Source organism: Necator americanus, chromosome I (genome assembly GCF_031761385.1).
Source record: "Necator americanus strain Aroian chromosome I, whole genome shotgun sequence".
Taxonomy (NCBI): Eukaryota; Metazoa; Nematoda; class Chromadorea; order Rhabditida; family Ancylostomatidae; genus Necator; species Necator americanus.
In genome coordinates, this window is record NC_087371.1 from 21,728,400 (window position 1) to 21,753,051 (window position 24,652).

Below are 24,652 nucleotides of genomic sequence, written 5' to 3' on the forward strand. Positions count from 1 at the left end.
GAAAAAAAGCTCTTCAACGCTGATGCTGCTGTGTTGGAATGTTCCTCTCATTGTGTAATATCTTATTCATAATCGAACACTACAACGGGGGAGTCGAAGATGGGCGGAATTGTGATTCTTCCGTCGCCTGCGTCACTTTGCAGAATAGAAGAAACTTGAGAACGTGCGATATCGCTGCGCTGTGTAAAACAGTAGTGAAAATATCCTATTAATGTATTGCACACTTCAGAGCCTTACGCACTTTCTCGTTCTGCAAGTCCGGAGCCGTTCGGACACTTGTACTGTGATGAAAAAGAGATGAATGGGTGGCGGAGAAAGGATTCATTCAGATAATCCATGTTGGGAGTGTTTCCTTGCTTTCTCGAGGGTCTCACAAAGAGTTCTGGGGAACAGAATACTGCTGATAACTCCAACACTCGAGAGAAAACCATACTTCTTGTATATTAAATTATATAAGCTTTGTAAAAAGAAACTGAATTGATCAAAAAAGTGTTTTTCTGGTCCCACTGATATTCTCGCGCATGTCGTAACTGCGAGATTGTTGTGACAGAAGCTTTTCATAACTTTATCTGTCTCTTTTAACGTCCCTGAGGGATTGAAGTAATTCGCAGACTTTCCCATCTCGGCTCTTCTGTCTCTTTCGCCTGTCAGAATCCGCTGCCAAACACTACCAGAGACGAAGAATTCTTCCTCGTCGGCACTGAGGATGGTGAGGGCTTCTTTGAAGGGTAGTAGCTGGTTCTCTCATATCTCCAGGGCTTCATTGAGATTCACTGAAGAAATGCTGTGGTAAATGTCTAAAATATAAAGTGAATAAAAGAAGGAAAGGATGAGGATGACCGTTCTATGGTCCCACAGAATTCTAATATGAACGCGATTCGGATTCTACTATCATTCCGCTGAACAAATTTTCACTAGAATTCTCGCTAAGGCCTCTCGAACTCTCTACTTATTGCTCTCGTCCTCGACTATTTCCTAAGCATCATTATGAAGATTTGTTAGAGTGCTTCTCCTGGAATCAGGCACGCATTCCGAGAGAATGAGATGTTGTCCTCTCTGGCTGGCTGCCAAACATCCTACGACCTCATCACTTTACTGCAAGAGGAGTTTAAAGACGCGACTTGCCTCTCTATCAGGCATACGTAATCATATCTGGCCTATGGCTCTTCGACCGCTGCTTCCGTCGGGAGCAGCGGTTGATGACGGTGAAGTGTTGGGAAACATTTGCGACTCGGTTCAACATTTATGGGAGTGACCAGTTGAGTTGATAGTGTCGATCTCGATATTATGATAGTGTACCTTATTTTCGTGGAAACAGCTTCACTCTAACATTCGACCACTCTGGAAGGGATTTTTTGTTGTTGTGGAAGGCGCTTTCCTTTTTCTCACCATAAAAGTGTCGATGATTTCATGTATTCCGTTTGGCGGAAAATTCGAGGGAGGAAGCAGACGTTCTATTGCTCATTTTAACCATTTTGCAGTCCAATTCTTGTTGAAAACAATCAAGATGACCCTGAATTTAAATAATAACCATTCCCCGATGGTCGTTTTTTGTATTCCAATTTAAAGGACTACTTAATTCCACAACTAATTCACCGTTCTGTTTCACCTTTGGTTTCTTTTTCTGGCGTAAGAAATGTGTTTAGGATCCGAGCGCAGTCGCTCTTTCGTTGAACCAATTTCTCATCATTTTTCAGGAAAGGCATTAATTCCATCCATAGATTATATAGATATTTCTCATAGATATTTCTCTTGGGCATATGATTAATACGTGGACAGACATAAAAAGTATTCTGGATGCAAGTTTTAATTCCCCGTGGAAGTACAGAAGTATTTTGGTAAAATTCTTCGGTTTTAACATCGAATTCGTTCTACTGTCCTAGACGTACACAATTCAAACATTCATTGCTTTAATCTTATGATTTCAAAGCCATTTCGTCGCCCTAAGGGGATTCACACGGATTTGGCAAATATCATTTCAAGCCACTAAACGGCGAAAATCGAATTATGGTGACCAATTTTCGGGACTGGCTTTGAGTGCCGCATGGAGGGCATGGAAAAACTCAAATCCTCACATTTATTCGTCAAGATTGGCGCGGGCGTAGCCCAGAGCACAAACACACAAAATGGGGAACGCGGATATTGAGCGTCATTCTCGCTGCTGAATTCTGTTCAAGTACCGTAGCTGTTAGTTGCATTCTTTACAGAAGCCTTGTTTATCGTTGCTGTCATTCAATCTCCGAAGCCACCAACTCCATTCGAGAGGATTCGTTCGCCGCTTCTGAGGCGTGGAATCGAGTCGTCGTTCTGCTTACTCCCATTTTTGAAATGACAAATGCGACGTTGAAAGCACATTGCAAACCACAGACGGTGCTTTCATTCCGCCCTGTCATCTTTCACTGCTGGAAAAAAAGCGGTGAAGTATCACTTTTCCGGTCATAACTGCTCCTAAAAGTAGATTACGATAGGAAACCACCTATTCGTACCCGTTCTCTTTCATTTATTGACTTGTATAGAATCCAGGTGCTGTTATCGGACATTTCTCATCGGCTGTCAACAACAAATAAAAGCAGTTTGTTTATGTTTCGTCCTCGATTTCACGAGATTGTCGCCACGCTGGACGAGAGCGAGAAAAATATCACGCCATTAATGCTATCCTGAGTCATAGAACCATTCTCGCTAGTCGGTCTTGGAACCAACACAAAAATCTGGAGTCTTTCATGTAACATTACTACGATTTTCCAATGTATTGGCGACAAAACCCTTAGTCTCCTTTATTTACAAAGCCTTCAGGGTTATAAACATATTGTTCGACGGGTTGTCTCTTCAAATGCAATTAGAGAACTCACATTTGGATAAATGAGGCTGTAAAGCGTCCAAAATTACAACTTTATGTAATGTAATTGCCGAACTCTAGTGACAACGCACAAAAACATTTGTCGTAGGAGATTTGGAAGTGTTCTGACAGAACGAAAAAGAGAAAGAAAAAAGAGGAAAAGGGGAGAAAAAAGAGAACCTTGGTATAACCTCCAGTTTTGGACTTAAGTGAAGAAATTCGCAGTTTTTATTGGATAAAGAAAAGCTAGTTGCCTGATGCAACCACACAAATAAAATGTAGAACACAAGAGGAAATTCTACGTGGATTCTGAAAATTTTGCTAACATTTTAAAAATTTCTGCTCGACTCGCTGAGGAATCGATTTTTAAAGTTCTATTTCTGGAAGGTGGAGTTTTTGTGCAGTAGCCCCCATCTGCAACCACCACAACGACATCTTCTGAAAAAAGTGGTGCTAAACAATTCTTGTTACTTCTAATCTCCTCTACAAACTAATTTCTAATTATCCTCTATCTTCTCAGAAATTTAGAAGAGCAATGTCCTTTGCATCCCTTTGGGCTGTCTTGTTTTATTTCCTCCCCGATGACGTCATGTTCCATGTGAAGCCAGAAATAAATAGTCGCGGTTTTCTTATTAGGACCGCACAAATTTCTTCAAAATAGAGTCATGATGCAATAAATGAGTGATAAATACTCACCTCATGCAAATAAGTGGTACCTTTTTGTTGCTTCTTTAAAAAAAATGAAATCGGGGATTCTAGTGCAAAAGATCTTCAAGAAAAAAAGACTAATGCACAAATCTTTTAGCATTTTCTCAGAATTCTCATTTCCAGGGAGCTACTGGCGTAGAAGGCTCCATTCATTTTGTTGTAGGTTTATTGTTACTGAACCTCAATACCAGCCAGCACTTTCACTCCTTGCTTAATTTATCTCTCGATTAAATTAGTAGGTAATTAAATATAAAAAGAGGGAAGGTGTCACTGTAGCTACTTTAGCAGGCTACTTTAACGTTCTAGCCGTTGTGTGTGTGTTTTTTTGTCTTCGAATTTTCATCCTCGGAAGTTTTTTCATCCTAATCCCCTTCCATTCCTTCCTTTGATCCAAGATTTTCTTGTCAGTTCTCGTCGAGCTCTTCTCTAACGTCAACTCTCCTTATCATCTAACCTAGATGGTCTCTAGCTGGTCACCTCACACTATTTGTCTTTGTATTCTGACACTTGCAAAACTAATAACTATAGCAAACAATAGCAAAGTGGCGGCTTGCTTTCAAGAGGTCCGTGACACTCGTGTCAGTTCCGCAGCGCCGGCGAGGCCTATTTCATGCAGAACATATTACCAGTGATGAACGAGGAAGGTGTTTGAGTAAATAGACGTGCATAGTTTACCTGTTTATTTATTTAGTCAGTGGTAAGATGAAATGTACCGATAGCGCGGTGTGGGATAGAGACTGGTTGGCAAGAAATATATTAAAAACCATGTTGAAAAGATCATTATTCTTGCTCACAATGGTATCTGTCCAATACCCTCACCTAATAAACAGAGCCAGTGAATTTAGCTGCAAAAAATTTATTAGTGCCTCCAAGGAAGTTGAAAGAAGTGGGTAGGATTTAAATAAAATAAAAAAGAAAAGAAATAAAATTTAAGAAATGAATGGTACATCACAAAGATGTACGACGATTTCAGTGCCTTTTAATCCTAATGTTCCAAAAATGATTTTCCTCTTCTCAAATACAAATTCACTCTCCCAAGCTTTAATTTCCTCATCTCATACGTACAAAAACATTTTTTCCCATACGTACAAAGATTAGTTTTTGTCGAGCATTTTGAGCTGAGCTGATATGCACTGGTTTTCAGCGATCAACATGCTACGAGACAAGGCTCCAGGCACGTTCGTCGTCCGTGACTCGAACAGTTTCCCAGGCGCGTTCGGACTCGCTCTCAAAGTCGCTACACCACCGCCAGGAGTTGCACCAGGTAAGCGACCAGCCTATTTATCTCGGTCCTCTCTTAGCGTACGTGAACCACCGGAGAAAACAAAGCGATTACGTTGTTTGTGCACAACAAAGTGCTGTAGCACGCTGAACTCATGCATTAGTAATGCACGTCATGGAAGTCGTATGCATGACTGCTTGGAATGCTGGAATCTCTTCCTGCCTGAATAATTCCATGAGGGTGAGCGAAACCCTTTAATATGACTGGATTTCGACAGACTGCTGTCGGAAGTTAGGAATTTGGTATTATACCGTAGGGTTTATTGACTTCGATGTGCCCTCAATTACATCCACAGTTCTCTGTAATCCCTGTAGTAGAGTCCTCGAGACCATGACGTTTTTGAAGACCCACTCGTTTAGGAGGAATATTTCTCAGCTTTCTTGGTGTTTTATAAGTATTTGTGAGATATTAGGCGTAGAGTTAGATCATTTTAAAAGCCTTATCCTTTTCCACTAGAAATTTTATAAATGCTGAACCGTCGAAATGTTCGTCTGACCGATATTCGCTGTCGTATGGTTTCTTGAACGTTTCACTATCGAAATTTTCCCTTCTTCCTTTCAAATCCACAAGGACCACCTTATTGTACAGCGGTTATCTAGTCGATTTGACACATCTCGCGTTTCTTTTTGACGGATGTCCGGGAACTGCCATCGCCTATGAATGCTCCTTTGACGCATCCATGATGCATGTGCGTGTGTGGTGTCCTTGATATGCGCCGCACACTTGGCGCTGAATTTATCCGAGAATCCGGCATCGGCGACATAGTGCTCCCTTCTAAAAAAAGAAAAAATAGGACGTATTTCGGATTCAAAAAATATCCCATATTGTTGGTGAAAATACCCAAGAGTTCAACTGTAGTTCATTCGCTGAAATTCTCCTCTTTTTTCTGTTTTTGGTCCTTGATCGCTGTACACTAACAGATGTGTGTTCTGTTGTAGTGGTTTTATGGTTGCAACGCGTGTGCCCCTTGCCGAAAATAAAATCCCTCGGGAGAAATCCGTCTGATCGATGCCCATTTGGTCGTCAGAGGCGCTATTGCCGGGATTTGCGAGTTTCCAACTTCTAAATGTGATTTACGTCCAGATTACGAGAAGGTCTCTGATCTTTTCCTTGGATGTCCCATGTCATATTCGGATTGTGGAAGGTGACTTGGGGGAGAATTGATAGCTTCATCTTTCTACGCAATTTCATATCCATTCCATTGTCTTTTTAAGTGAGTTGAGTTAAGCATAGGAGACAATGAGACCCAGCGCCTCGTTTGACTGACAAACTTTAGTGGGACCTACTTAACTAGACGCGAATTTTCGCGCTATTCAAGCTCTAAAGCGCTATTCAAAAGCTCCAGCTTCTTTACCAAATAACGGACATCTTTGGATCAGAAAATTCTGAGGGTGGCTCCGTTTGCACCTCATCCTGTCTCACTATTAGTTAGTCTTTCCGAGAATCACGAGATTAGATGCATTCCATCTTTACCATGTGAAATACGATGCAAGAAATACAACACCAGTGAATTCCCCTAACGAAGAATGGGTGCTCAAATCCTTCCCTGTCGGTTTACGTGGGTCTCACTGAACTGCTGGGACCTACACTTCTAGAATAGTTTACGCTAATCGTATACTGTACGTCCGACTCTGGACTTTGGAAAGAACTTGAATTCTAAGGAAAGGTTGGACTATGGATTACCTTCATTTTAATTCTAATTCAAAAACATGTGCTCTCTCTGGAAAACATCACAGATTTTTAAAGGACACAACTGACACTTCATGTTTTCTTTGTAAACTCATCTCGGACCTTTTCTGCGAGTTGAACGGATTTGGTCGTTTCTTTTTTCCGGAGGGCCAGAGAAGGACCGATTTTTGTGCAATCACTTTATTTGTGGATTTATGAGGAAAGTCTGGCTTTATGCTAAAGATCATTAATTATAATGACATGGAATGAATACGAAATTATAGTAAGACTTGTGGATCATACTGTCTGCAGTGCGTTCATTCACAACATATTCGGTGGATGCACTTCTAGTACCGGTGCAAAATGTCGCTGGATTTACACCATGCCATCCCCAGGTGATACCAGCTCGGCACCGGCAATCAATCATAAACGATTTTCTTACCAGCGACATCTGGTTTACACAGTTTTTCCGGAGAGAAAGAAAACTAACGACAAATGTTAACCACACCAAGCGCGATTCCAATCGCCTTAATTCCTCAAGGAATAAAATTCGAGGGATTAGCACGCCACGACGGCTATGTGCTATTGAAGTAAGTTATTAGACTTTGGGTAATTAGTGATGATATACTTAGTCGAAATGCAAAGTTAACTTAACAACTTACTATTAAAAATTAGAATTGTAGGGTAGAGGTAAAATTTTTAATTACACTAGATGTAGATGGAGAAAGTTTTACTTTTTCCACGAAAAACATGAAAATTTTACTTTTCTCTCACAATGGTTGTCAGGTTCTGCAATATTTCCATGCAATTTGCAGGTGATGGCACCGAACTCGTCCGACATTTCCTCATTGAACCATCCCCGAAAGGTGTCAAACTCAAAGGATGCAACAATGAGGCATGTTTCTTCTCCCTATTATCTTTCTTTGAAGAACCAGCACTCTCTCTTTCGAGAATCCGAATGGTTTTTTTCCTGCGTTTTTACAAAAACACTTCATCATTTTAGAAACTCGGAGAATTAGTTTGTTCTGGCATTTAAAAGAATCGGTTTATCTTACGTTTGTGCCAAAGTTTTGACATTTACGATAATTCTTCACTCTAAAGTTTAATCCAAAAAGATGTCGGATTGAGAACAAAGAGTGGTTCTTTGAATGCATCCTTCCAGCCTGTCTTTGGCTCCTTGTCTGCTCTGGTATATCAGCACTCGATCACACCATTAGCGTTACCCACGAAGCTGCTGCTTCCTGAATTTGATCCGGCCACGACGCCCGAGCACGTTTCAGCTACGCAAGCGCTTTTGGAACAGGGTGCAGGTACGTCTTTTTTCACTTCTGAAACCATCTTCGTCTCATCACCAGAGAGAAAACAACCACGTTCGCCATCTTCTGATTTTGATTCTCTTCCATTTTTTCAAGGCAATCCGATCTGCTATAATTATCTGCGCATTAGTTTTTCTTTGAGAATTAAAAGTAAACACTAAGAGTAACCAAGAAAGACGATAGCTATTGTTACTGGAAGAGTTCACTTGCACTGCTTCGCACTTTCTGCTCCAAGCAATTTGATACATTTGTTTACATTTTTCTCAGGGTGAGATTTTGGCTCTTTCGCGATTCTATCCCCAAACACGGTCTTCCATAGGACATTCCAACATCAGGGAAAATTAAATTTTTCCTAAGTCTTTTTTTTTTATTTGTAAGTGATGACAATATCTATTTCGTTCATATACTGCAATGTTCCGTTTCCGAAACAAAAAGTGGTAATAACAAGATTACTGCAAATTTCGCTAGAGAACTGTTTATTGCAAAGAAGGAAGGAACGTAAGCGATGCTTCAAAATATTCTTGAGTAACTGTATTTTATTCATAATGCGGGCCTATACACGTAGCACACAAATGAAGAAGAAGAAAATGTATAAACGACGCCGAAGAGTTTGGCACTTCACCTTATCTGGGGTTAGCTTCAATCTTTTAAGTGTCACTAGTAGCGACACTTAAAAGATTTAAGCTGGCTTCTTCGGAAATTTGACCTGCGAAGTAGCATTCATTTTGTAAAAGTAAGCTGAACAGTTAGCGCTCACTTTCATTCTGTTGCTTTCTTCAGCTTGCAACGTCGCCTACATCGGAAGCGTGGATTGCGAATCGCTAACCGGCAGTGAATGCGTCCGAAGAGCTGTAGCTCGAACTGTGGAGGACACGCAACGAGGACTTTCTCGGCCTGTTTCCGTTCATTTCAAGGTAGGTTCAAGCTGAGTTTGGCATCTTCCGGGTCACAAATACTAGTTCGATAAGAAAAAGTAAGTGCCCACATTGGTTACAGGTGTCTTCCCAAGGTGTTACACTCACGGATAACACACGAAAAGTGTTCTTCCGTCGGCATTTCCCAGTAAATTCTGTGATCTTTGCCGGAATGGATCCTGCCGATAGGAAGTAAGTTAGAACTGACACGTATCCGACATGTGCTTTTAGAGTTGTCACTGAAGCTGTCACTTATCTCCACTCATATTTCGTTCCTCTCTCTTCATGGTATCGTCAATTTTTTTCCTTTTCAGATTCGACAACTTCTGCGTGATTGGATTCCATGATGGATGTGTGAAAAGCGCTCGCTTATTTGCAATCGTTGCGAGAAAAGTACGTTCTGCACTCCTTCATAACCATAAGTTTGTTGGAATTGAATGAGCTAACAGTTTCTTCCGTCAGTATAGTACAATTCCCGAAGTATAGGGCAGTTTTTGTAGGCAACGAATAAGTAGAGATTTGTTATTAGGAAACAATCCGCTTAGTTTAAAGAAAGCCGTGAAATGTTTCTTTCAGCCATCATCCATGGAAAACGCTTGCCATGTGTTCGCCGAGTTGGAGCCAGAGCAACCCGCTACAGCTGTGGTGAACTTCATCAACAAAGTTCTCTTTGCCAACAGAAGATCATGACATCCTAAACCTAACCGCCGCCTAACGGAACAGCAACAGATTTCATTCTTTCATCTTGAACTATCTGCTGACCTCAGAGAAAAAAATAACAGCGTATAAAGCCAAGGAAACCCATAAGGGTAAGATTGCGGGAGGACTCGATTGCTAGTATTGTGGGAGTAGGGAGGAATAATTTTGATGAGATTGGTGTTTTCCTTTTATTTCCACCTTTTCTTTTTCTTCGGCATGACGGCTTTTGCCCAATCCTGCACATAGTACTGACAGTAAATCCAATTTAGTGTCTGCTACATCATGCAATTTGCTCAGATTTTCATTCATCACATGTGTTTACGCTTAATTATTGAATTTGATTGTGGACACCGTTATTTTCTGTGTGGAAGCATTTTAAAATCCCTATCTCTCTGATCTATATCGTGCTAGAATCGACGGTGCTTCGCAGCTTTTATATTGAATCATTGAGCAGTTTTTCATTGTATTCCTAGAGATATATTGATTATTTTAATCGATTTTTTTAATGTGTTCGTTTGGGAGAAGCATGGATTTGTCTGGTGCTGATCAGACACGTAGTTCCGCGGGGCAGCACATCATGGCGGTGCATAGACGTCCTAGTCATGCCTTGTCTATGCATGCATTTCCCGTTCCGTTGTTTCTGAGGATTCTAAGCCTTATCGAGTGTCTTCGCGGTGAACCCGATCGCTGTCTTAGTGCTTAAGACTCTAGTCAACGTTCACTCATTCAATAGTTGAGCAAAGATTTTATATGATTTACTTGTATATATATGAGGCTAATAAGGTATAAATATTTGGCTCTAATTTGGCTCTACGCAATTCAAAAACCGCTCCAAGAAAGTGTCATGGCTTCCGAAAAAGTCTAAAAGTAATAATCAAGAGGCGATCGAAAATTTTCATTCAACAAATAAAACTAAAATATGCAAACGTTACAAACATGAGTGTATGAAGTCCCCGTGGACAAGCTTCAGGTATAACCCTTTAGTGCAGATCAGGAATAAGTCTTCCCTCTGCTACCATGCCTTGTCACTTGAATACTACGGCCTAGAGATAAGAAGTTCAACATTTTAGTCGGAGGGTGAAGATAAGGTTTACAGGTATCGGTTCATCCCATAACTAAGTCTAATGTTCCATACTTCCTTTACGTTTCGAAGTTGTGGCAAAAGAAACTTTTTTTATCTAAGAAATACTCCTCTTCATTTTCTAGACGGCACGATCGGTTGATGGTTCAGAACTGCCCCAAAGCCAACCAAGCCTTTCATCCCGCACGGGTCGATAAATTAGTACCAAACCTGTTGGGATGATGAAAATACTGACCTGATACTTCGACCAGACCTCGAAAGTCATTATATACGTTAGATATGCGTTCGTAAACCTGAGACGAAGTTCTGGATTGAAGTGAACGCGGTGGCGCGTCCCTAGCGGATTGATAAACGCCAGACACACACTTTATCTTCCTTTTTGGCAAACTAGTCTAATATGTAGTATAAACTGTTTCGCCGTATGGTCATGCTTTTTTTCTTAATGCAACTTGTATTATTTTCTTAACTAACGCATTGGTAAACGTTCATCGATATACGCTTTTTAAACTTGTTTTGCTCTTCGTTTGTCAGCAACAGCCATGTTGTAAACAAATACGTGTGTGCAGGTGAACGACTATTACACGTGTCTGTTTCGCAGAACTACAGTGCAGTGCTGCTCCAAATTTAAAAAGTACTAGACGTAAACTTACTGCGCTTGTAATGAAAGGCAGCGCATCACGAAACTCACATAGTTGGAAAACCTGTGAATTATTGTTGAGTTTGGGATGTAGATTACTAATATGTATCCTCACTTAATTCCCCGAAATTGTCCTGAAGAGTGGTATGAGAAACGGTGTCTGGGCCTACGAGGTATGCGAAAATGCCCATGCTTGTTCATGCTCCGATAACTTCGGCAGCCTATTCTTTGGTTTTTCTTGAAAATGCTGGTGAGAAGACCTCATTGATCCTCAACCGCTCACTCGTGGACGCTCATGATCTTCGTCCCAAACCCTACATTTTCCCACAAGTCTCTCAACTACGTCGGTTTTGTGACACGCTGCCTTCAACCACAAACTGACGTAAAGTTGGTTTTTTTTTTCTCGAGGCCGTGTATACAGCAAGGTTTATACGGTATATACGTATACAATATAATAATATACGTCTGTCTGATTGCTACCTGCACGTGGCTGCACTGTTTTCCCTAAACCCAGTCAGGGATCGAGTGCACGCATTGTTAACGTACGCGCTATAAAGCCTGCATAGTTATATTACGCAAGATCCCCATATAATGCGAGAAGGTGCTGTCGACCAGCACATCCCAAAGCCCACAACCTGAATGATTAGCTACCTTTAGGGAGCATAAAATCTTTGGCAACAACTATCCGCTTCGTCGCGATGAATTGCCGTACAAGCTGTACGTGTCGAGCGAACTGCAACAATCACAACTTAAATCACGATGTCTAAACTTCTGGGACATCTCCGTGAAGCTAATGAAAAGAAGATTGGAGGCTGCGCGGCAGCTGTGAGGAACGGATATAAGAACCAGGTGGAGGAATTTGGCTCAACGTCGTCTAGATGAGCCTTTGTGCGATGCCCAGATCGCGGAGCATACAAATTCTAGGTCTCCAGTAGTTGCGCACCTACAGAGACCGCTGAAGACTATCACAATGACACCTTCTATGATGAACCCAACACGTTGATATTCACGATATTCAGTCAACATGCGGTCATTGTGGAGTCGTGAGTGATGATATTGATATGAGCGGTAATAGTATCGTTTTTTCAAAGTAGGATACTTCTTCGATTATTCTTCGTCCCACCACACGCTCAACCTCCAGAACTGTAATGACCAAGCATGCGGCTCTTGAAAAAACCGTTAAAAAAAACAATAAAAACAACAACAAGAATTCTATGCTTCCATTTGGTTCGATCCAGCGCATCAGCCGTACACAAACGCGCATCTATCATATCCAGCTTCACCTGGTCCAACCAGCGAATCCTTGGCCTGCCGCGCGGCCTTACGCCTGAAACATTGAGCTTCAGAGCGGATTTGGTAGCAGAATTTTTCCCTCGCCGTAAGACGTGACCAAACCATCTCAGTCGCGCCTCCTTCATCTTTTCAGTTATCGGGGCGACGCCGGAGATGAAGCGTACAGTGTCGTTGGATACTTTGTCTTTCAGCGTTACACCTAACGTCCACCTCAAACAGCACATCCGCATCTCCATAGCGTGCAACACCCTTTCCAAGGCTTTCGTCGCCGGCCAACACTCGCATCCGTAAAGGGCAACTGGACGCACAACCGCCCTTTATATCTTCCACTTCATTCAAACAGGGACTTTCTTGTCGCACAGAACGCCTGTTGCCATTTCCCTCTTCCATGCCACATTAACACGTGCTCGACCTTTTTGTTCAATGTCGCCTATGGAAGTCACTTTGGATCCAAGGTACTTAAAACAGTCCATCTTTAATTCGCTGCCATCGACGCAAATTAAACCATCTATTTTTGGTCCGACCTCCGTGTATTCAGTTTTTGATACATTGAGGCGCAATCCATTTTGCTGCAGCCGATCCTTCAAAGACTGTACTTGTTTCTGAAGATCATCTCGAGTCTCGGACGCGAGCACGACATCGTCGGCAAAGAGTAGGGTCCACGGGTACTGCTTCTAGATTCCCTTTGTTATCATGTCCATGCATAGTGTGACCACAGCAGGAGTGAGAATGATGAACTCCTGATGAACCCCTACTTGTACAGGGAATGGCCTGCTTGTTCCAGGAGCGCACCCAATGGTGGTAGGCTTAAAGGTGCTTTGCCCACCGCACATATTCTTCTGGGACCCTATGCGACCTCATGGACATCCATAACAGCTCATGTGGGACACGGTCGAAAGCTTTCTCGAAGTTCACGAAGCAAGATACACTGCGCGGTTTTTCTCTCGATGTTTCTCCAGGAGGACGCGGACAGCATGGATATCATCTATAGTGCTGCAGTCCTTAACAAAGCCGCACTTTTTTCACAGAAGCATCAAGCATATTGTATACAGCTTTGTGGCAGTCAGACCTTGGAGACTGCCTTCTTAGCTTCCCTCTTCGCCGCAAGGTAAACACCACCACCTTCAGACTGACATGTCCTCCACCAGAACTTATATTTGTAATTCTTTTCGCGGATTCCCGCCTGAACGTCCTCGTTCCAAAATCTGGTAGCCTTTTGTATATTGGGCTTACCTAGAATCGTTTTTCCTAGTGTTCTCTGTGGTGAAATGTATGATGCAGAAGTAGGGCCAACAACTTGATCAATGTTCTCAGAACCGAAACAAGCTATCTAAATAATACATAGTACATTTATTTACACATTCTATGGAAAGAGTATCCCGTCAAACTATAGCTTGCTCCATCGTCATTACCTCGGATAAAATCCGACTACACTGAAATAATAGTACAGTTGATACAAAAGAGGTGAAAAATAAATAAGAAAGAGGCTAAAATGAAAGATGGATCGTTTTGCCTCAACCTAGACGATCCACTTTAGAATGGCCTCCGTTGAGGCTTCTAAAGTGGATCGTCTAGGTTGAGGGAAGGGAGGCCAATCTTAATACAATATTAAAATAGAATCAAATAAATAAAAACACATAAAACAAAGAAATGAGTAAATAAAACTAATGAGAATGAATGTAGGAGCCCAAATCGTATTTTAACATTTTTTTTACGCAGCCAAAAACAAAGCCTTTAAAACATTAGTATTGGAGCACATCAGAGCAGAACTACCTTACAGAGCAGAATGGGTGTAAATAGGCTTACAATAAATGTTTGTAAAGACAAGTATGCATACAGTTTATGAAGCTCAATTACGTGATGGATATTTGGTGAAAGGAAAAAATGAAAAGCTGAAAAGATGGAGGTACATAAATGGTTCTTCCGTCTATCCTGTAAGCAATACGTCCAATGAATGAAATAATTCGGTGATCCTTATTAGCATAAAAGTGAATATCAGTGGAACAATCAAACGGGATGGTCAAGTTGTAATAGAGAGCTAGAATAATCAAATAACAGTCTACCTCGCATCAATTACTGACCGTGCTGCAGTTTCCCGAGGATTACATCACTAACAAATTTGCTAATAAGCCTAATTATATTTATTAATTCATATTTATAAACTACAGCTTTTCTTTGCACAAACATAATCCTCTTTGCACAATTCGAAAATACCTGCATATATGAAGTTATGAGAATACTTATTGTCTAAAAGTTGGATTCTCGAGTATTGCCCATGTTCGACTGTCTTTGAATGTTGATGTTGCATGTTGAAACGTGATTTTCTTGAGCTGTAGCCAAGATTGATATTGATCTTCCTTTATTAAACAACAGCTAACGTTTCGGTGTTATCGCTTTCGTCAGAGCCTTGAAAAAATCAAAGCCATCAGTGATTTATCCTCTCAAGCGCCTCATCACCCCACAGAAAACATTCAAACGGTAAGTAAACTCAAAGCTCATCAGCTAGTGCTTACCTCATTTACTAAGTATGGCTACGCAACGGACCACCACGTACCACAACTATCAGTCGCAAGGGTTTTTATAGGGACCTCACGGCCCGCCCCGTAGATCAAAACCCGCACAGATTTTGATATGGGGGTAGTTCGTTTGTGATCGCAATGCCCTCATCCTTCCTGTTCATTTCTGGACTTTTGGCGGTGATCCAAAATGCCTCTAGTGTTCTGCGTGTTGTGATCTCGGACTCGTAGGATAGTGTACTAACTTCTACCGCTACTTCGGAGTCTTGATGACATATTCTACGTTGTTTTCCGCGTGGAGTGGAAACCTTAGATTTTGTGAGTCCATCTAGATGCTCTTTGATCCCAATACACAGTGGACGTCCTGCTTCCTCTATATAATGGACACCGCACAATCTACACGTGATACGCCACACCACTCCTGATACCATGCAATCCTTTCTGCCATAGGGGCAAACCACGCAGCTGGGAGTTGTGCAGTTGGCCATACGCACGATTACATACTAGTTGACCCTTGAGGTTCGCTGGAAGTATTTCTACAACCCTCACGTCATTCCGCTTTTCGTAGACAGCTTCATACCGCTCTGCTCATATCATCAGATGTAAGGTAGACAGGATGGGATCTTTTCTGGGCAACCCACAACGTTGGATCTTTGAGAGGGATGTCGCGCTTGTTGAGTAACACAGTCTTCAGTTGGGCACCCATTGGATAAAGCCACTTTATGAGCCAGATTTACAGACCATGTCTTCTTCTGACTAACCTAAAAAAGCTAACCGTTGTCTGTTGGTTTCTCCCTTATGAACATAATGCGCGGATAGTGCTGGTTGAGAAGATTGAAGCACGTGTCTAATTCTGCTTGTGTTGAGCAGACGACGCAACAATCATCTACATAACGATAATACGGCAGTGGTCTGCGGTCCATTATAAGCTTCTCGATCTTGGACATAAAAAAGTTGGTTTTTCATTTCGAAAGGTTTTTTGGTGAATAATTCTGTAGTCGAGCAAACATTAGAGATTATTAATCTTTCCGTAAACGTAGTCCCTATCTTAAGTTGTTTCGAGATACTGGAATAAGCAGGTAGAAGTTTAATGACAGGAAATTAAAGTAGTCAGTTTTATTATATAGTTTAGTTGAAATTTGATTATCGCTTATCATAATACTTATATTCAAGAAATCACAGTAATATCGATTATGTGTCTTTTTAATTTTTAGGATGTTGTTACATACTTTATTAAGTATTTGATCAACGGTGTTTTCGTTATTGTTGTGAATTATAAGTAAATCATCCATATATCTGCATGGTATAAAAATATCAGTTATTCCTTTTTAAAACTTTTAGAATATGTAAACTCCATATTAGCTAGGGTGATGTCGGTTAGTAAAGGGCTGAATTTTCCTTCTTTTGGAACAGTTTATTTTTGTTATGGACTAGGCTGGACAGAAAGTCTTGTCACTACTTGTCATTTTTTCTGCTTCATTTTTTTACTTAGCTTACAATAGAAACTAATCAATAATATAATCACCATTATTAATTGCCACGGTGTCCCACCTAACAGGTAGGTCAGCGATCCCTTTCTCCCAGAATTGGGGAGACTGAGAGTCGTAAAAGTCGCTGACCGCCCGTTCGACTTCTTCAAACTTGTGAAGATTTTTTAGCTAGGAAAGCCTTAAGAGGTCGGAATAAGTGGTATCCTGAGGGAACAAGGTCGGAAGAATAGGGGGAATGGAGCACCGTGTCCTGTCCTACACTTTTTCATGGGTCTCTCTAGCTACATGGGGCCTAGCGTTATCGTGGAGGAGGTGCACCGAAGCTTGTCTCGTCCGTTTTATCGAATGGCCGATGCGAGCTTCTGGAGCTGACTAGCGTATACCGGTGACGGTATGGCCTTGCGGGAGCAGCTCATAAAAGAGTATTCCCTCGAATCCCAGAAGCAACAATGGAGACACTTCTTGCGGTGGAGGTCCGATGTGGGTCTTCTCCTCGAGGGAGCGGCACGGTGCGCGTTAGAGTCGTAGAGAACCCAACTCTCATCTCCAGCAATAAGATTTTTGAGGAACTCCTTTCGATGCAGGCGAAGAAGGAGAAATTGACAGATGGATATCCGGGTAAACCGGGTGCTATCCGTCAAGTGTGAGGGGTCCATCGAGCCAGCACTTTTCTGTAGCCGAGGGCATGGAGGCGACTGACGACCGTTGAATGGCTACACCCGAGTTCCGTCAGTTTCTGGTGTTAATCTCAAAATGGTCTCTGACAGCGTCAGAGCGTCAAAGAGCGTCGAAAATGGCGGAGTCTTCGACAGTGTGGGGCTTGTCTTCGAAGCCGGTGCCTTCGCTTGCAAAGCGAGCGAACCAGCGCTTGACAATCCTGATGGTATTGGTGCCTTCGCCCTATCTGCTCTTGATGTTGCCGGCTGCTGCAGTTGCTCTAATGCCGCCTCGCCATTCATAGAAGATAATAGCTCAAAGTTGCTCTTGCGTAGTTGACATCGTGATTAGAGTTAAGGAAGGCTCCCGGTGATATATACCTATTGTGGAGAGGCTTCGAGAATGTTCTACAATTACAACGTGGTGCAACATGAGTTCCGCCCAAGAATGGAAAGTTCTGGAAATTTCGAAAAATGAGTGAAAAGACTTTCTGTCCAGCCTAATGCACTGTTTCTCCAAAAATGCAGTACCTATTCTTTAAAAGATAATCAATGCTATATATAATATCTTTGAAATGGTAAAGTTCATAATTTTTGTAGGAGGTTCCATTAGTATAAAACACTTTGTTTCCTTTAATTGCAATATAAGATCTGTTAGAATTTTTATAACATGAATTCAGGAATTCAATAACATTCTAAGAGCAACTACTTCTTCCAAATTAGTAAACATCTGTGAAGTCAGCTGAAAAAAACTTTCAAATTACTACATTCAATATTACGAAGTTCTTGTGAAATATTGATATTCTCTATAGACCAATAAGTTTTTATAGTCTGATTTCTAGTGCTAATTACTCTATTGTAGTTAATGAAATGTCTCTAAAGACAATTGAAAATTGTATATAATTCAATAGCCAGAGGTTTAACGCTACTATTATGTGCTCCTGTAATGTATCTAAACCTAATGGGTTTTTATGTAACTTAGTGTAGCGCAAATGTTGGGTAAAGTCTCATCCATGCTAATTTCTAATTTCCTTCAAACAGAAAAGCTTATGTTTCAATATTATTGCAATTTTATTGCTTTGTGGAAGATTTTCGTAAACTTTATTTGTATTGTTGTGCACTAAGATGTTTCTAGTATTCTCATATTCTTTCATTAGCATATTTACGTAATACTTTTTAAAATTATACCATAATTATTGCTGGCTTTATCTAAGAAAAAGAAAACGAAGTTATTTTGGTAGCTGTTAAGTATTTTATATGGTACGTTCTATATTACCTTCTAAATTGTATCTATTAAGTAGTGGCTTAATTCTTTTTCTGAACTCTGTTTGCAAATGTACGCGAATTTTATTTAAACAAGCCCTTTCGAAACCTTACGATAAATTCCCTCTGACTAGGGTTTAGGTGTGTCCTAGTCTTAGACTATAGGCCTAAAAATACTTTCAAACAAATCGCTTACCTCATTCCTCCTATTATTTTCAGGAACACATCTTCTACAAAAATAATGTTAACGGTTTATACAACTTACTTAATTTTGGTAATAACAATGAGGGCCAAAAATGTTCTAATAATTGTTTTTATTGCAATAATATTAACTTCAGCAGTTATAAACATCATATACAACGAAGTTTATTCTTACTACGTATAAATATAACAACAGTAATTGTATGTCAAATAATGTGGTATATTGCCTCACTTGCTCTACATGTAATTTACAATATGTAGGTATAACGACCAGAAAACTCAAAATTAGAATTAGAGAACATATAAATGGCATTTTTAATAATAAATATCATTCGAACAAATTGTTTTTTGACCATTATTATAAAAAAATTGCGATTTCGCTAAATTTGATATACATATGTATTCTGGATAACCATCCCGAAGACATTAATATTAATACGTTAAGAGATAAAGAATTATTCTGGATCAAACTTCTTATGACTCCATACCCTTTCGGTTTTAGTGATAACATTAAAGGATATGGGAATATTTCTCACATAAATAATCCTTTAACGTATAATAAAAATTATCCTTACTACAATCTTTAAATTATAAAATATCGAAACAATAGAGGTAATAATCATAAAAAGAAATCTAAGAAAAAGGTTTATAACTTAGAAGAAGTTGAAAAAGAAATAGCAGATCTATTTACATCTAATCCTCATTTTTTATTACATCTACAAATATATTAAATCCAAAAACAAGTCATTTATCCAAAACCTCATTTACTTATCTACGTATGACCCCTTTTTTCAGAATATCTAATTTACAAAAAACACTTCTACTCTCCACTTTAGGTTTTTACCAGTTTAAAAATCCTACAGATACTTTACGCCATAAAAACACATTTAATAATAATCATATTTTAATCAAGATTCCATATTACTCTGCTAAACTTGATAACCATAATTTATCCGAAATGCTTAATAATAAATTCATCATTAACATTATTCATAATAAAAGTAACAAAGAATTTTTCCCAATTAGATTAATATTCGAATATCCCAAACCTATATCAACTAAGATATACAATTACAATAGGTTTCTCAAAAACATTCAAGATTTAGATATAACTACCGTTCCTTGTGCTTGTAGTGACTTTAAAAACTTTATTGACACACACTATAAGCATGTTATTACAGGAAATGTTAATATATTTGTAAATTGTAAAATTTACAGCATACTAAACAAAGGTTGAAAATTCAGACCACCTACAAAATTTACTACCTCCCAGATATATCATCTATGGGATAATCTCATAAAAATTGTAACATCTAAGATTAAAAATAGGTATAAATTAAATGACTACCATACTTATACCATTTCTAACTTTTATAAAAATTCTCTATATACTACTTACCGCTCCATTCTTTACAGCAGTACTAGTAACATTGAATTTTCCACATATTACACAGAACTAAATTACATACAAAAATACTTTATTATTTGCCCCTTAGATAAAGCTAGTTCTAATTATGGCATTATCTGCAAAAAATATTACCTTATTTCTATCCTTAAAGAAATGGGCTTACTTTACAATTCCTCCAACATTTACTGTAAAATAGTACATGATAATTCTTTAGATATACTTGATAAACACGCCAAATATATAAGAAGTCTAGGCCTCACCAATATTAACTATCCTAATCTTCCAATCATTTATGCTATCGCAAAATTGCATAAAACACCTGTTAAGTTTAGATTCATCACAGGTGCCTCGAATGGCAGTGTCAAACCTTTATCATTAGAATTAATGAATATTCTCTCCTTCTTCAAAAGACATTTTCATAATAAAACCGACGCGGTCTATAACGATAAAAACTGCTTAAACACTTATTGATCTATTGATAATATAAATATAAGTCATGATATAACATCCATAAGAGGACATGGGCATAAATTATTCTCTGCAGATTTTACCAACATGTTTACTAACATTCCTCATGCGGTCATTATCAGAAATTCAAAAACGCTCGAAAAACGTTTGTAATAATTTATAAACGCAAAATATTCTACTCCGATGTATCTATAGATCAAGAACATTATTATTCAGGCTATTTCTAAATGTTTTATTAATAACAAACATATCATTTATAAGTATCCTGAATTATATAGAATACACACATAGTTTTAAAAACTTACTAATACTCTTGTATCTAGTCTGTTTCTATGATCGCCTTGACCTAACACTTACTCATATTTTGATCGTTTTTGACGCCTTAACTGGCTATAAATGGCAGGCTCTATATCAATTCCATATTATGTTCACTCTTTCTTACTGAGGAGCCTCGGGAGTGAATAACACTTATTATTCTTACTTATTCTCTACTTCCTATTCTATATTCTGCTCCTTCCGTCTAAGGGTAGAGGCGAAACCGAAGTAAGTACTATATTCTAAGATACTTCCCTAATATTCAGCTATATACTAATCAACTTTCTATTATTCTACTGAATTTGACTACTATTACTATTTCTTCTGAAGTATTAATTTTCTTTTGAAAGTTTTTATGATAATTTCAAGAGTTTCACTATAAGCATTAATTATGTTATCCTTCTTTGCCTCCATTTTGTTTCTGTACTTAGTTCTTCTTTCTTATAGCTACCTTAGATTATCTTCTTTTACTATTCTTAAATTTCGTGTAATGATGTGGTCACGTTTTAGCGTACATTCAATGTAATATCGAGACATTTCAAAGACGGCTCAGTATAACAGGTGATAAGGAACATACCCACGGATCTCCCTCACCAGAGGGATCACAGCCGGTTAGTCGCGAGGCTATGTGGCGCGTCCCCAGGTGGCGGATGAGGGGCTAATCGCGGACCAAAAACGACCTTGTGCTTACCCAGAAACGCAGGTGGATTCAGGGAATGGACTCCCTGTTTCTGCTGAGCCAGGACTGACTCATGACATCCTTGTATCCCGCACGTCGGTCCGGCCAAAAGTCTGCAATCAAGTGGCTGGGAGGTGCAAGGGAGGCGGTTTGGCGTCGCCTCCAACAAATAAGCTCCACATGTCCACTCCGGGAGAACGAAAGTTCTCCCAGAAACTCATGGGACTAGAGGCTTGCAACCTGCCCATGGGTTTTAAATTTTTATGCAAAACACAGTAATAAGAAAGAGTTTCCTGATTCCAGAGGAAACCTTGGTACGGTAGCGCCAGGTAGGACGGAGTAGCAAGAGTCATGTAGGCTACCGAAACGGAAAAGGACTAGGATGGCGATCTGTACTTATAACGCACGTACGCTTGCATCGGAAGCGGCCATCGAAGATCTGATGATGCAAGCCAAGAAGATCAAGTACGACGTCATCGGACTGACCGAGACGAGACGACGTCACCCTCTCAACGTTATATATGAAACTGGAGAAGAACTGTTCTTAGGAACATGCGACAGCAGAGGTGTTGGTGGAGTTGGCGTCCTCGTCAACACGAGTATGGCAAAGAACATCGACTCTTTTGAACAACTTACGACCCGAATCGGACGTCTGCGGATGAGAAGATGTGGTCCAACACCATCTTTGACTATCTTCGTCGCTTACGCTCCAACATCAAGCTACGAAGAAGAAGAAGTCGAAGCTCTCTATATATACTTGGAGAAGTTCTACCGAGAAGATCATGCCTTCTACAAGGTCATAATTGGCGATTTCAACGCCAAAGTTGGCCCAAGAAGAACGCCGGAGGAACTTCACATCGTGCCCACGGCCTACAATGGAATGACCAATGGGAGAGGCTCTCCGAGTTCATCATGACGACTAAGACCGTCCATGGGAACTCGCAATTCCAGAAGCCCTCCTCTCTACGCTGGACGTGGGAGTCACCCGGTGGAGGGTACCCTAATGAAATAGACCACATCATCGTCAATAAAAGATTCTGAAATCTGAAAGAGAAATCCCAGGACTACCATCAACTGGGATCTCTTCGCTACGCTAGCCGGCTTTTGGGAAGATTCCGCAATGGACAACATCGACGAGGAATATGACCGGCTTGTTGAACACCTACACGACTGCGCTAAGAAGGCTGAGAGTCTTAAAACCACCAAGAGGCGCCTTTCTCTTGAAACTCTTGAGCTGATACGCCAGCGGGGAGCAGCACGAGCCGTAGGGAACCAAGAACTCATGTCCGAGCTCGCAAGGCTTTGCAGAGAGGCGATAAATGAAGACCTTAAAGAGAGAAGAGCAGAAGTGCTGGTTGAAGCTGCAGAGGCGGGGAAAAGCATCCGCTATGCCCGTCGAGACTTCGCCAGTCACAAAACGAGGATGACTGCTCTCCGGAGCCCAAAGGGAACAGCCATTGCATCGAGAAGGAGGATGGAGAAAATCATCTACGACTTCTACTCTGATCTTTTCGACAGCCATGTCCACTTGCCTCCTCACCATCTGAGGGAAGACGGACAAGTCATTCCAGAGGTTCTCCCGTCCGAAACACGACATGCTATCATGTCGGTAAGAAATCGTACGGCACCCGGTCTCTACAGAATAAGACCAGAACACCTGAAGAGCCTTCCGCCAGTACTCATCAACACCCTGGCGAGGCTCTTTACACGTTATCTGTCGGAATGCAAGGTTCCTAAACAATGGAAGACCAGCAAGACCGTGTTGTTGTATAAGAAGAGAGATCCACATGACATCGGCAACTATCGTCCAATCTGCCTACTGTCCGTCATCTACAAGCTCTTTACAAGAGTAATCCTTAATAGGATTGAAAAAGTCTTGGATGAAGGACAGCCATGCGAGCAAGCAGGGTTTCGAAAAGGATTCAGCACGATTGACCACATTCACACTGTTTCGAAACTCATCGAGGTATCACGAGAATACAAGGTGCCGCTCTGTCTCACCTTCATCGACTTAAAGAAGGCCTTCGACTCAGTTGAGACGGAAGCGGTCGTGGAAGCCTTGGACAACCAAGGCGTCCGTACTCAGTACATAAAGGTACTTCGAGAGTTGTACAGTAACTTCACGACCGGAATTTCGCCATTCTACAAGAACATCATCATTGACGTGAAGAGGGGGGTCCAACAGGGTGATACAATTTCACCCAAAATATTCACAGCCGCCCTCGAGAACGCAATGCGAAAGTTGGAATGGAACGACATGGGAGTAAAGGTTGATGGTCGGCAGCTACACCATTTGCGCTTTGCTGATGACGTCGTACTGATAACACCTAGCATCAGCCAAGCGGAACGAATGCTGACCGAATTTGACGAAACATGTGGATGCATCGGTCTTCAGCTGAATCTACAAAAGACGATGTTCATGCGGAACGGATGGGTCTTGGATGCCCTATTCACGCTCAACGGAACGAACATATCCGGATGCACTAGCTACGTTTATCTGGGTCGGGAACTGAACATGATGAACGACCTGAGCCCCGAGCTGGGCAGGAGGAGACGAGCGGCTTGGGGAGCGTACAAGAGCATCAAGGATGTAGTTAAGAAGACCAGGAACACCCAGCTCCGTGCTCACCTCTTCAACACCACCGTACTTCCTGCTTTGACCTATGCTTCGGAAACCTGGGCATTTCGCAAGCAGGAAGAAAACGCGGTGAGCGTCATTGAACGCGCAATTGAGAGAGTGATGCTAGGAGTATCCCGTTTCACGCAAGTGAGGGACAGGATTCGAAGTTCTCTCCTACGTCAACGATCGAAGATTAGAGACGCCGCCGCGTTTGCCAAGGAAAGTAAAATAAGGTGGGCCGGACACGTGATGCGCTTTAATGACAACCGTTGGACCAGAGCCGTGAGGGACTGGGTTTCCCGCGATATTAAGCGCACTACAGGAAGACCGCCGACCCGATGGTCAGATTTCTTCACGAAGTCCTTCAAAGAAAAATATGATGCTCTTCGTGTCCCACGCAAAAGGAGGAACCACTGGGCTACTCTAGCACGCGATCAGGACAAATGGAAGAATTACTGGCGCCCGCTCGACCAGTTCGAAGATCAACGGGAGTCAAGGTGATCAAGGTGATCAAGGAACATACAACAAAATAAATCCGTGAAAGAAAAGGAACCACAAATACGATATAGCTCTTTATAACAAAAGCGAATACAACAATCACA

At 40.9% G+C, this 24,652-nt stretch overlaps 8 protein-coding genes across 12 annotated transcripts in view; 5 read left to right on the forward strand and 3 right to left on the reverse strand.

The window, feature by feature from the left end:
- RB195_006454 (uncharacterized protein) overlaps positions 1-9,414 on the forward strand; it is a gene marked incomplete at both ends in the record, with an annotated part of 83,289 nt that extends 73,875 nt beyond the window's left edge. For all 5 annotated transcript variants that reach the window (XM_064179543.1, XM_064179540.1, XM_064179542.1 and 2 more), the window contains 7 exons: positions 4,689-4,808; positions 7,310-7,389; positions 7,657-7,804; positions 8,591-8,724; positions 8,807-8,916; positions 9,039-9,117; positions 9,301-9,414. In XM_064179543.1, the coding sequence (XP_064036485.1) occupies positions 4,689-4,808; positions 7,310-7,389; positions 7,657-7,804; positions 8,591-8,724; positions 8,807-8,916; positions 9,039-9,117; positions 9,301-9,414 (785 nt within the window). The remainder of the gene's footprint in view (positions 1-4,688; positions 4,809-7,309; positions 7,390-7,656; positions 7,805-8,590; positions 8,725-8,806; positions 8,917-9,038; positions 9,118-9,300) is intronic.
- Positions 9,415-10,192: 778 nt separating this feature from the next.
- On the forward strand, positions 10,193-12,188 carry RB195_006456 (uncharacterized protein; the record flags this gene model as incomplete). Its single annotated transcript, XM_064179545.1, has 2 exons — positions 10,193-10,282; positions 12,066-12,188. The coding sequence occupies 2 exons, from the start codon at positions 10,193-10,195 to the stop codon at positions 12,186-12,188; spliced, it is 213 nt and encodes a 70-aa protein (XP_064036492.1).
- Positions 12,189-12,383: 195 nt separating this feature from the next.
- On the reverse strand, positions 12,384-12,824 carry RB195_006457 (uncharacterized protein; the record flags this gene model as incomplete). Its single annotated transcript, XM_064179546.1, has 2 exons — positions 12,384-12,468; positions 12,634-12,824. The coding sequence occupies 2 exons, from the start codon at positions 12,822-12,824 to the stop codon at positions 12,384-12,386; spliced, it is 276 nt and encodes a 91-aa protein (XP_064036493.1).
- On the reverse strand, positions 12,770-15,656 carry RB195_006458 (uncharacterized protein; the record flags this gene model as incomplete). Its single annotated transcript, XM_064179547.1, has 3 exons — positions 12,770-13,108; positions 13,504-13,617; positions 15,531-15,656. 3 exons carry the CDS (start codon positions 15,654-15,656, stop codon positions 12,770-12,772), a joined length of 579 nt encoding a protein of 192 aa, XP_064036494.1.
- Positions 15,657-17,153: 1,497 nt separating this feature from the next.
- RB195_006459 (uncharacterized protein) lies at positions 17,154-17,399 on the reverse strand (the record flags this gene model as incomplete). The annotated part of the gene is made up of 1 exon (XM_064179548.1): positions 17,154-17,399. One exon carries the CDS (start codon positions 17,397-17,399, stop codon positions 17,154-17,156), a length of 246 nt encoding a protein of 81 aa, XP_064036495.1.
- On the forward strand, positions 17,194-17,436 carry RB195_006460 (uncharacterized protein; the record flags this gene model as incomplete). Its single annotated transcript, XM_064179549.1, has 1 exon — positions 17,194-17,436. The coding sequence occupies one exon, from the start codon at positions 17,194-17,196 to the stop codon at positions 17,434-17,436; it is 243 nt and encodes an 80-aa protein (XP_064036496.1).
- A 4,376-nt stretch (positions 17,437-21,812) lies between these two features.
- Positions 21,813-22,346, forward strand: RB195_006461 (uncharacterized protein; the record flags this gene model as incomplete). The annotated part of the gene is made up of 1 exon (XM_064179550.1): positions 21,813-22,346. One exon carries the CDS (start codon positions 21,813-21,815, stop codon positions 22,344-22,346), a length of 534 nt encoding a protein of 177 aa, XP_064036497.1.
- Positions 22,347-22,550: 204 nt separating this feature from the next.
- RB195_006462 (uncharacterized protein) lies at positions 22,551-24,551 on the forward strand (the record flags this gene model as incomplete). The annotated part of the gene is made up of 1 exon (XM_064179552.1): positions 22,551-24,551. The coding sequence occupies one exon, from the start codon at positions 22,551-22,553 to the stop codon at positions 24,549-24,551; it is 2,001 nt and encodes a 666-aa protein (XP_064036498.1).
- Positions 24,552-24,652: the final 101 nt, after the last annotated feature.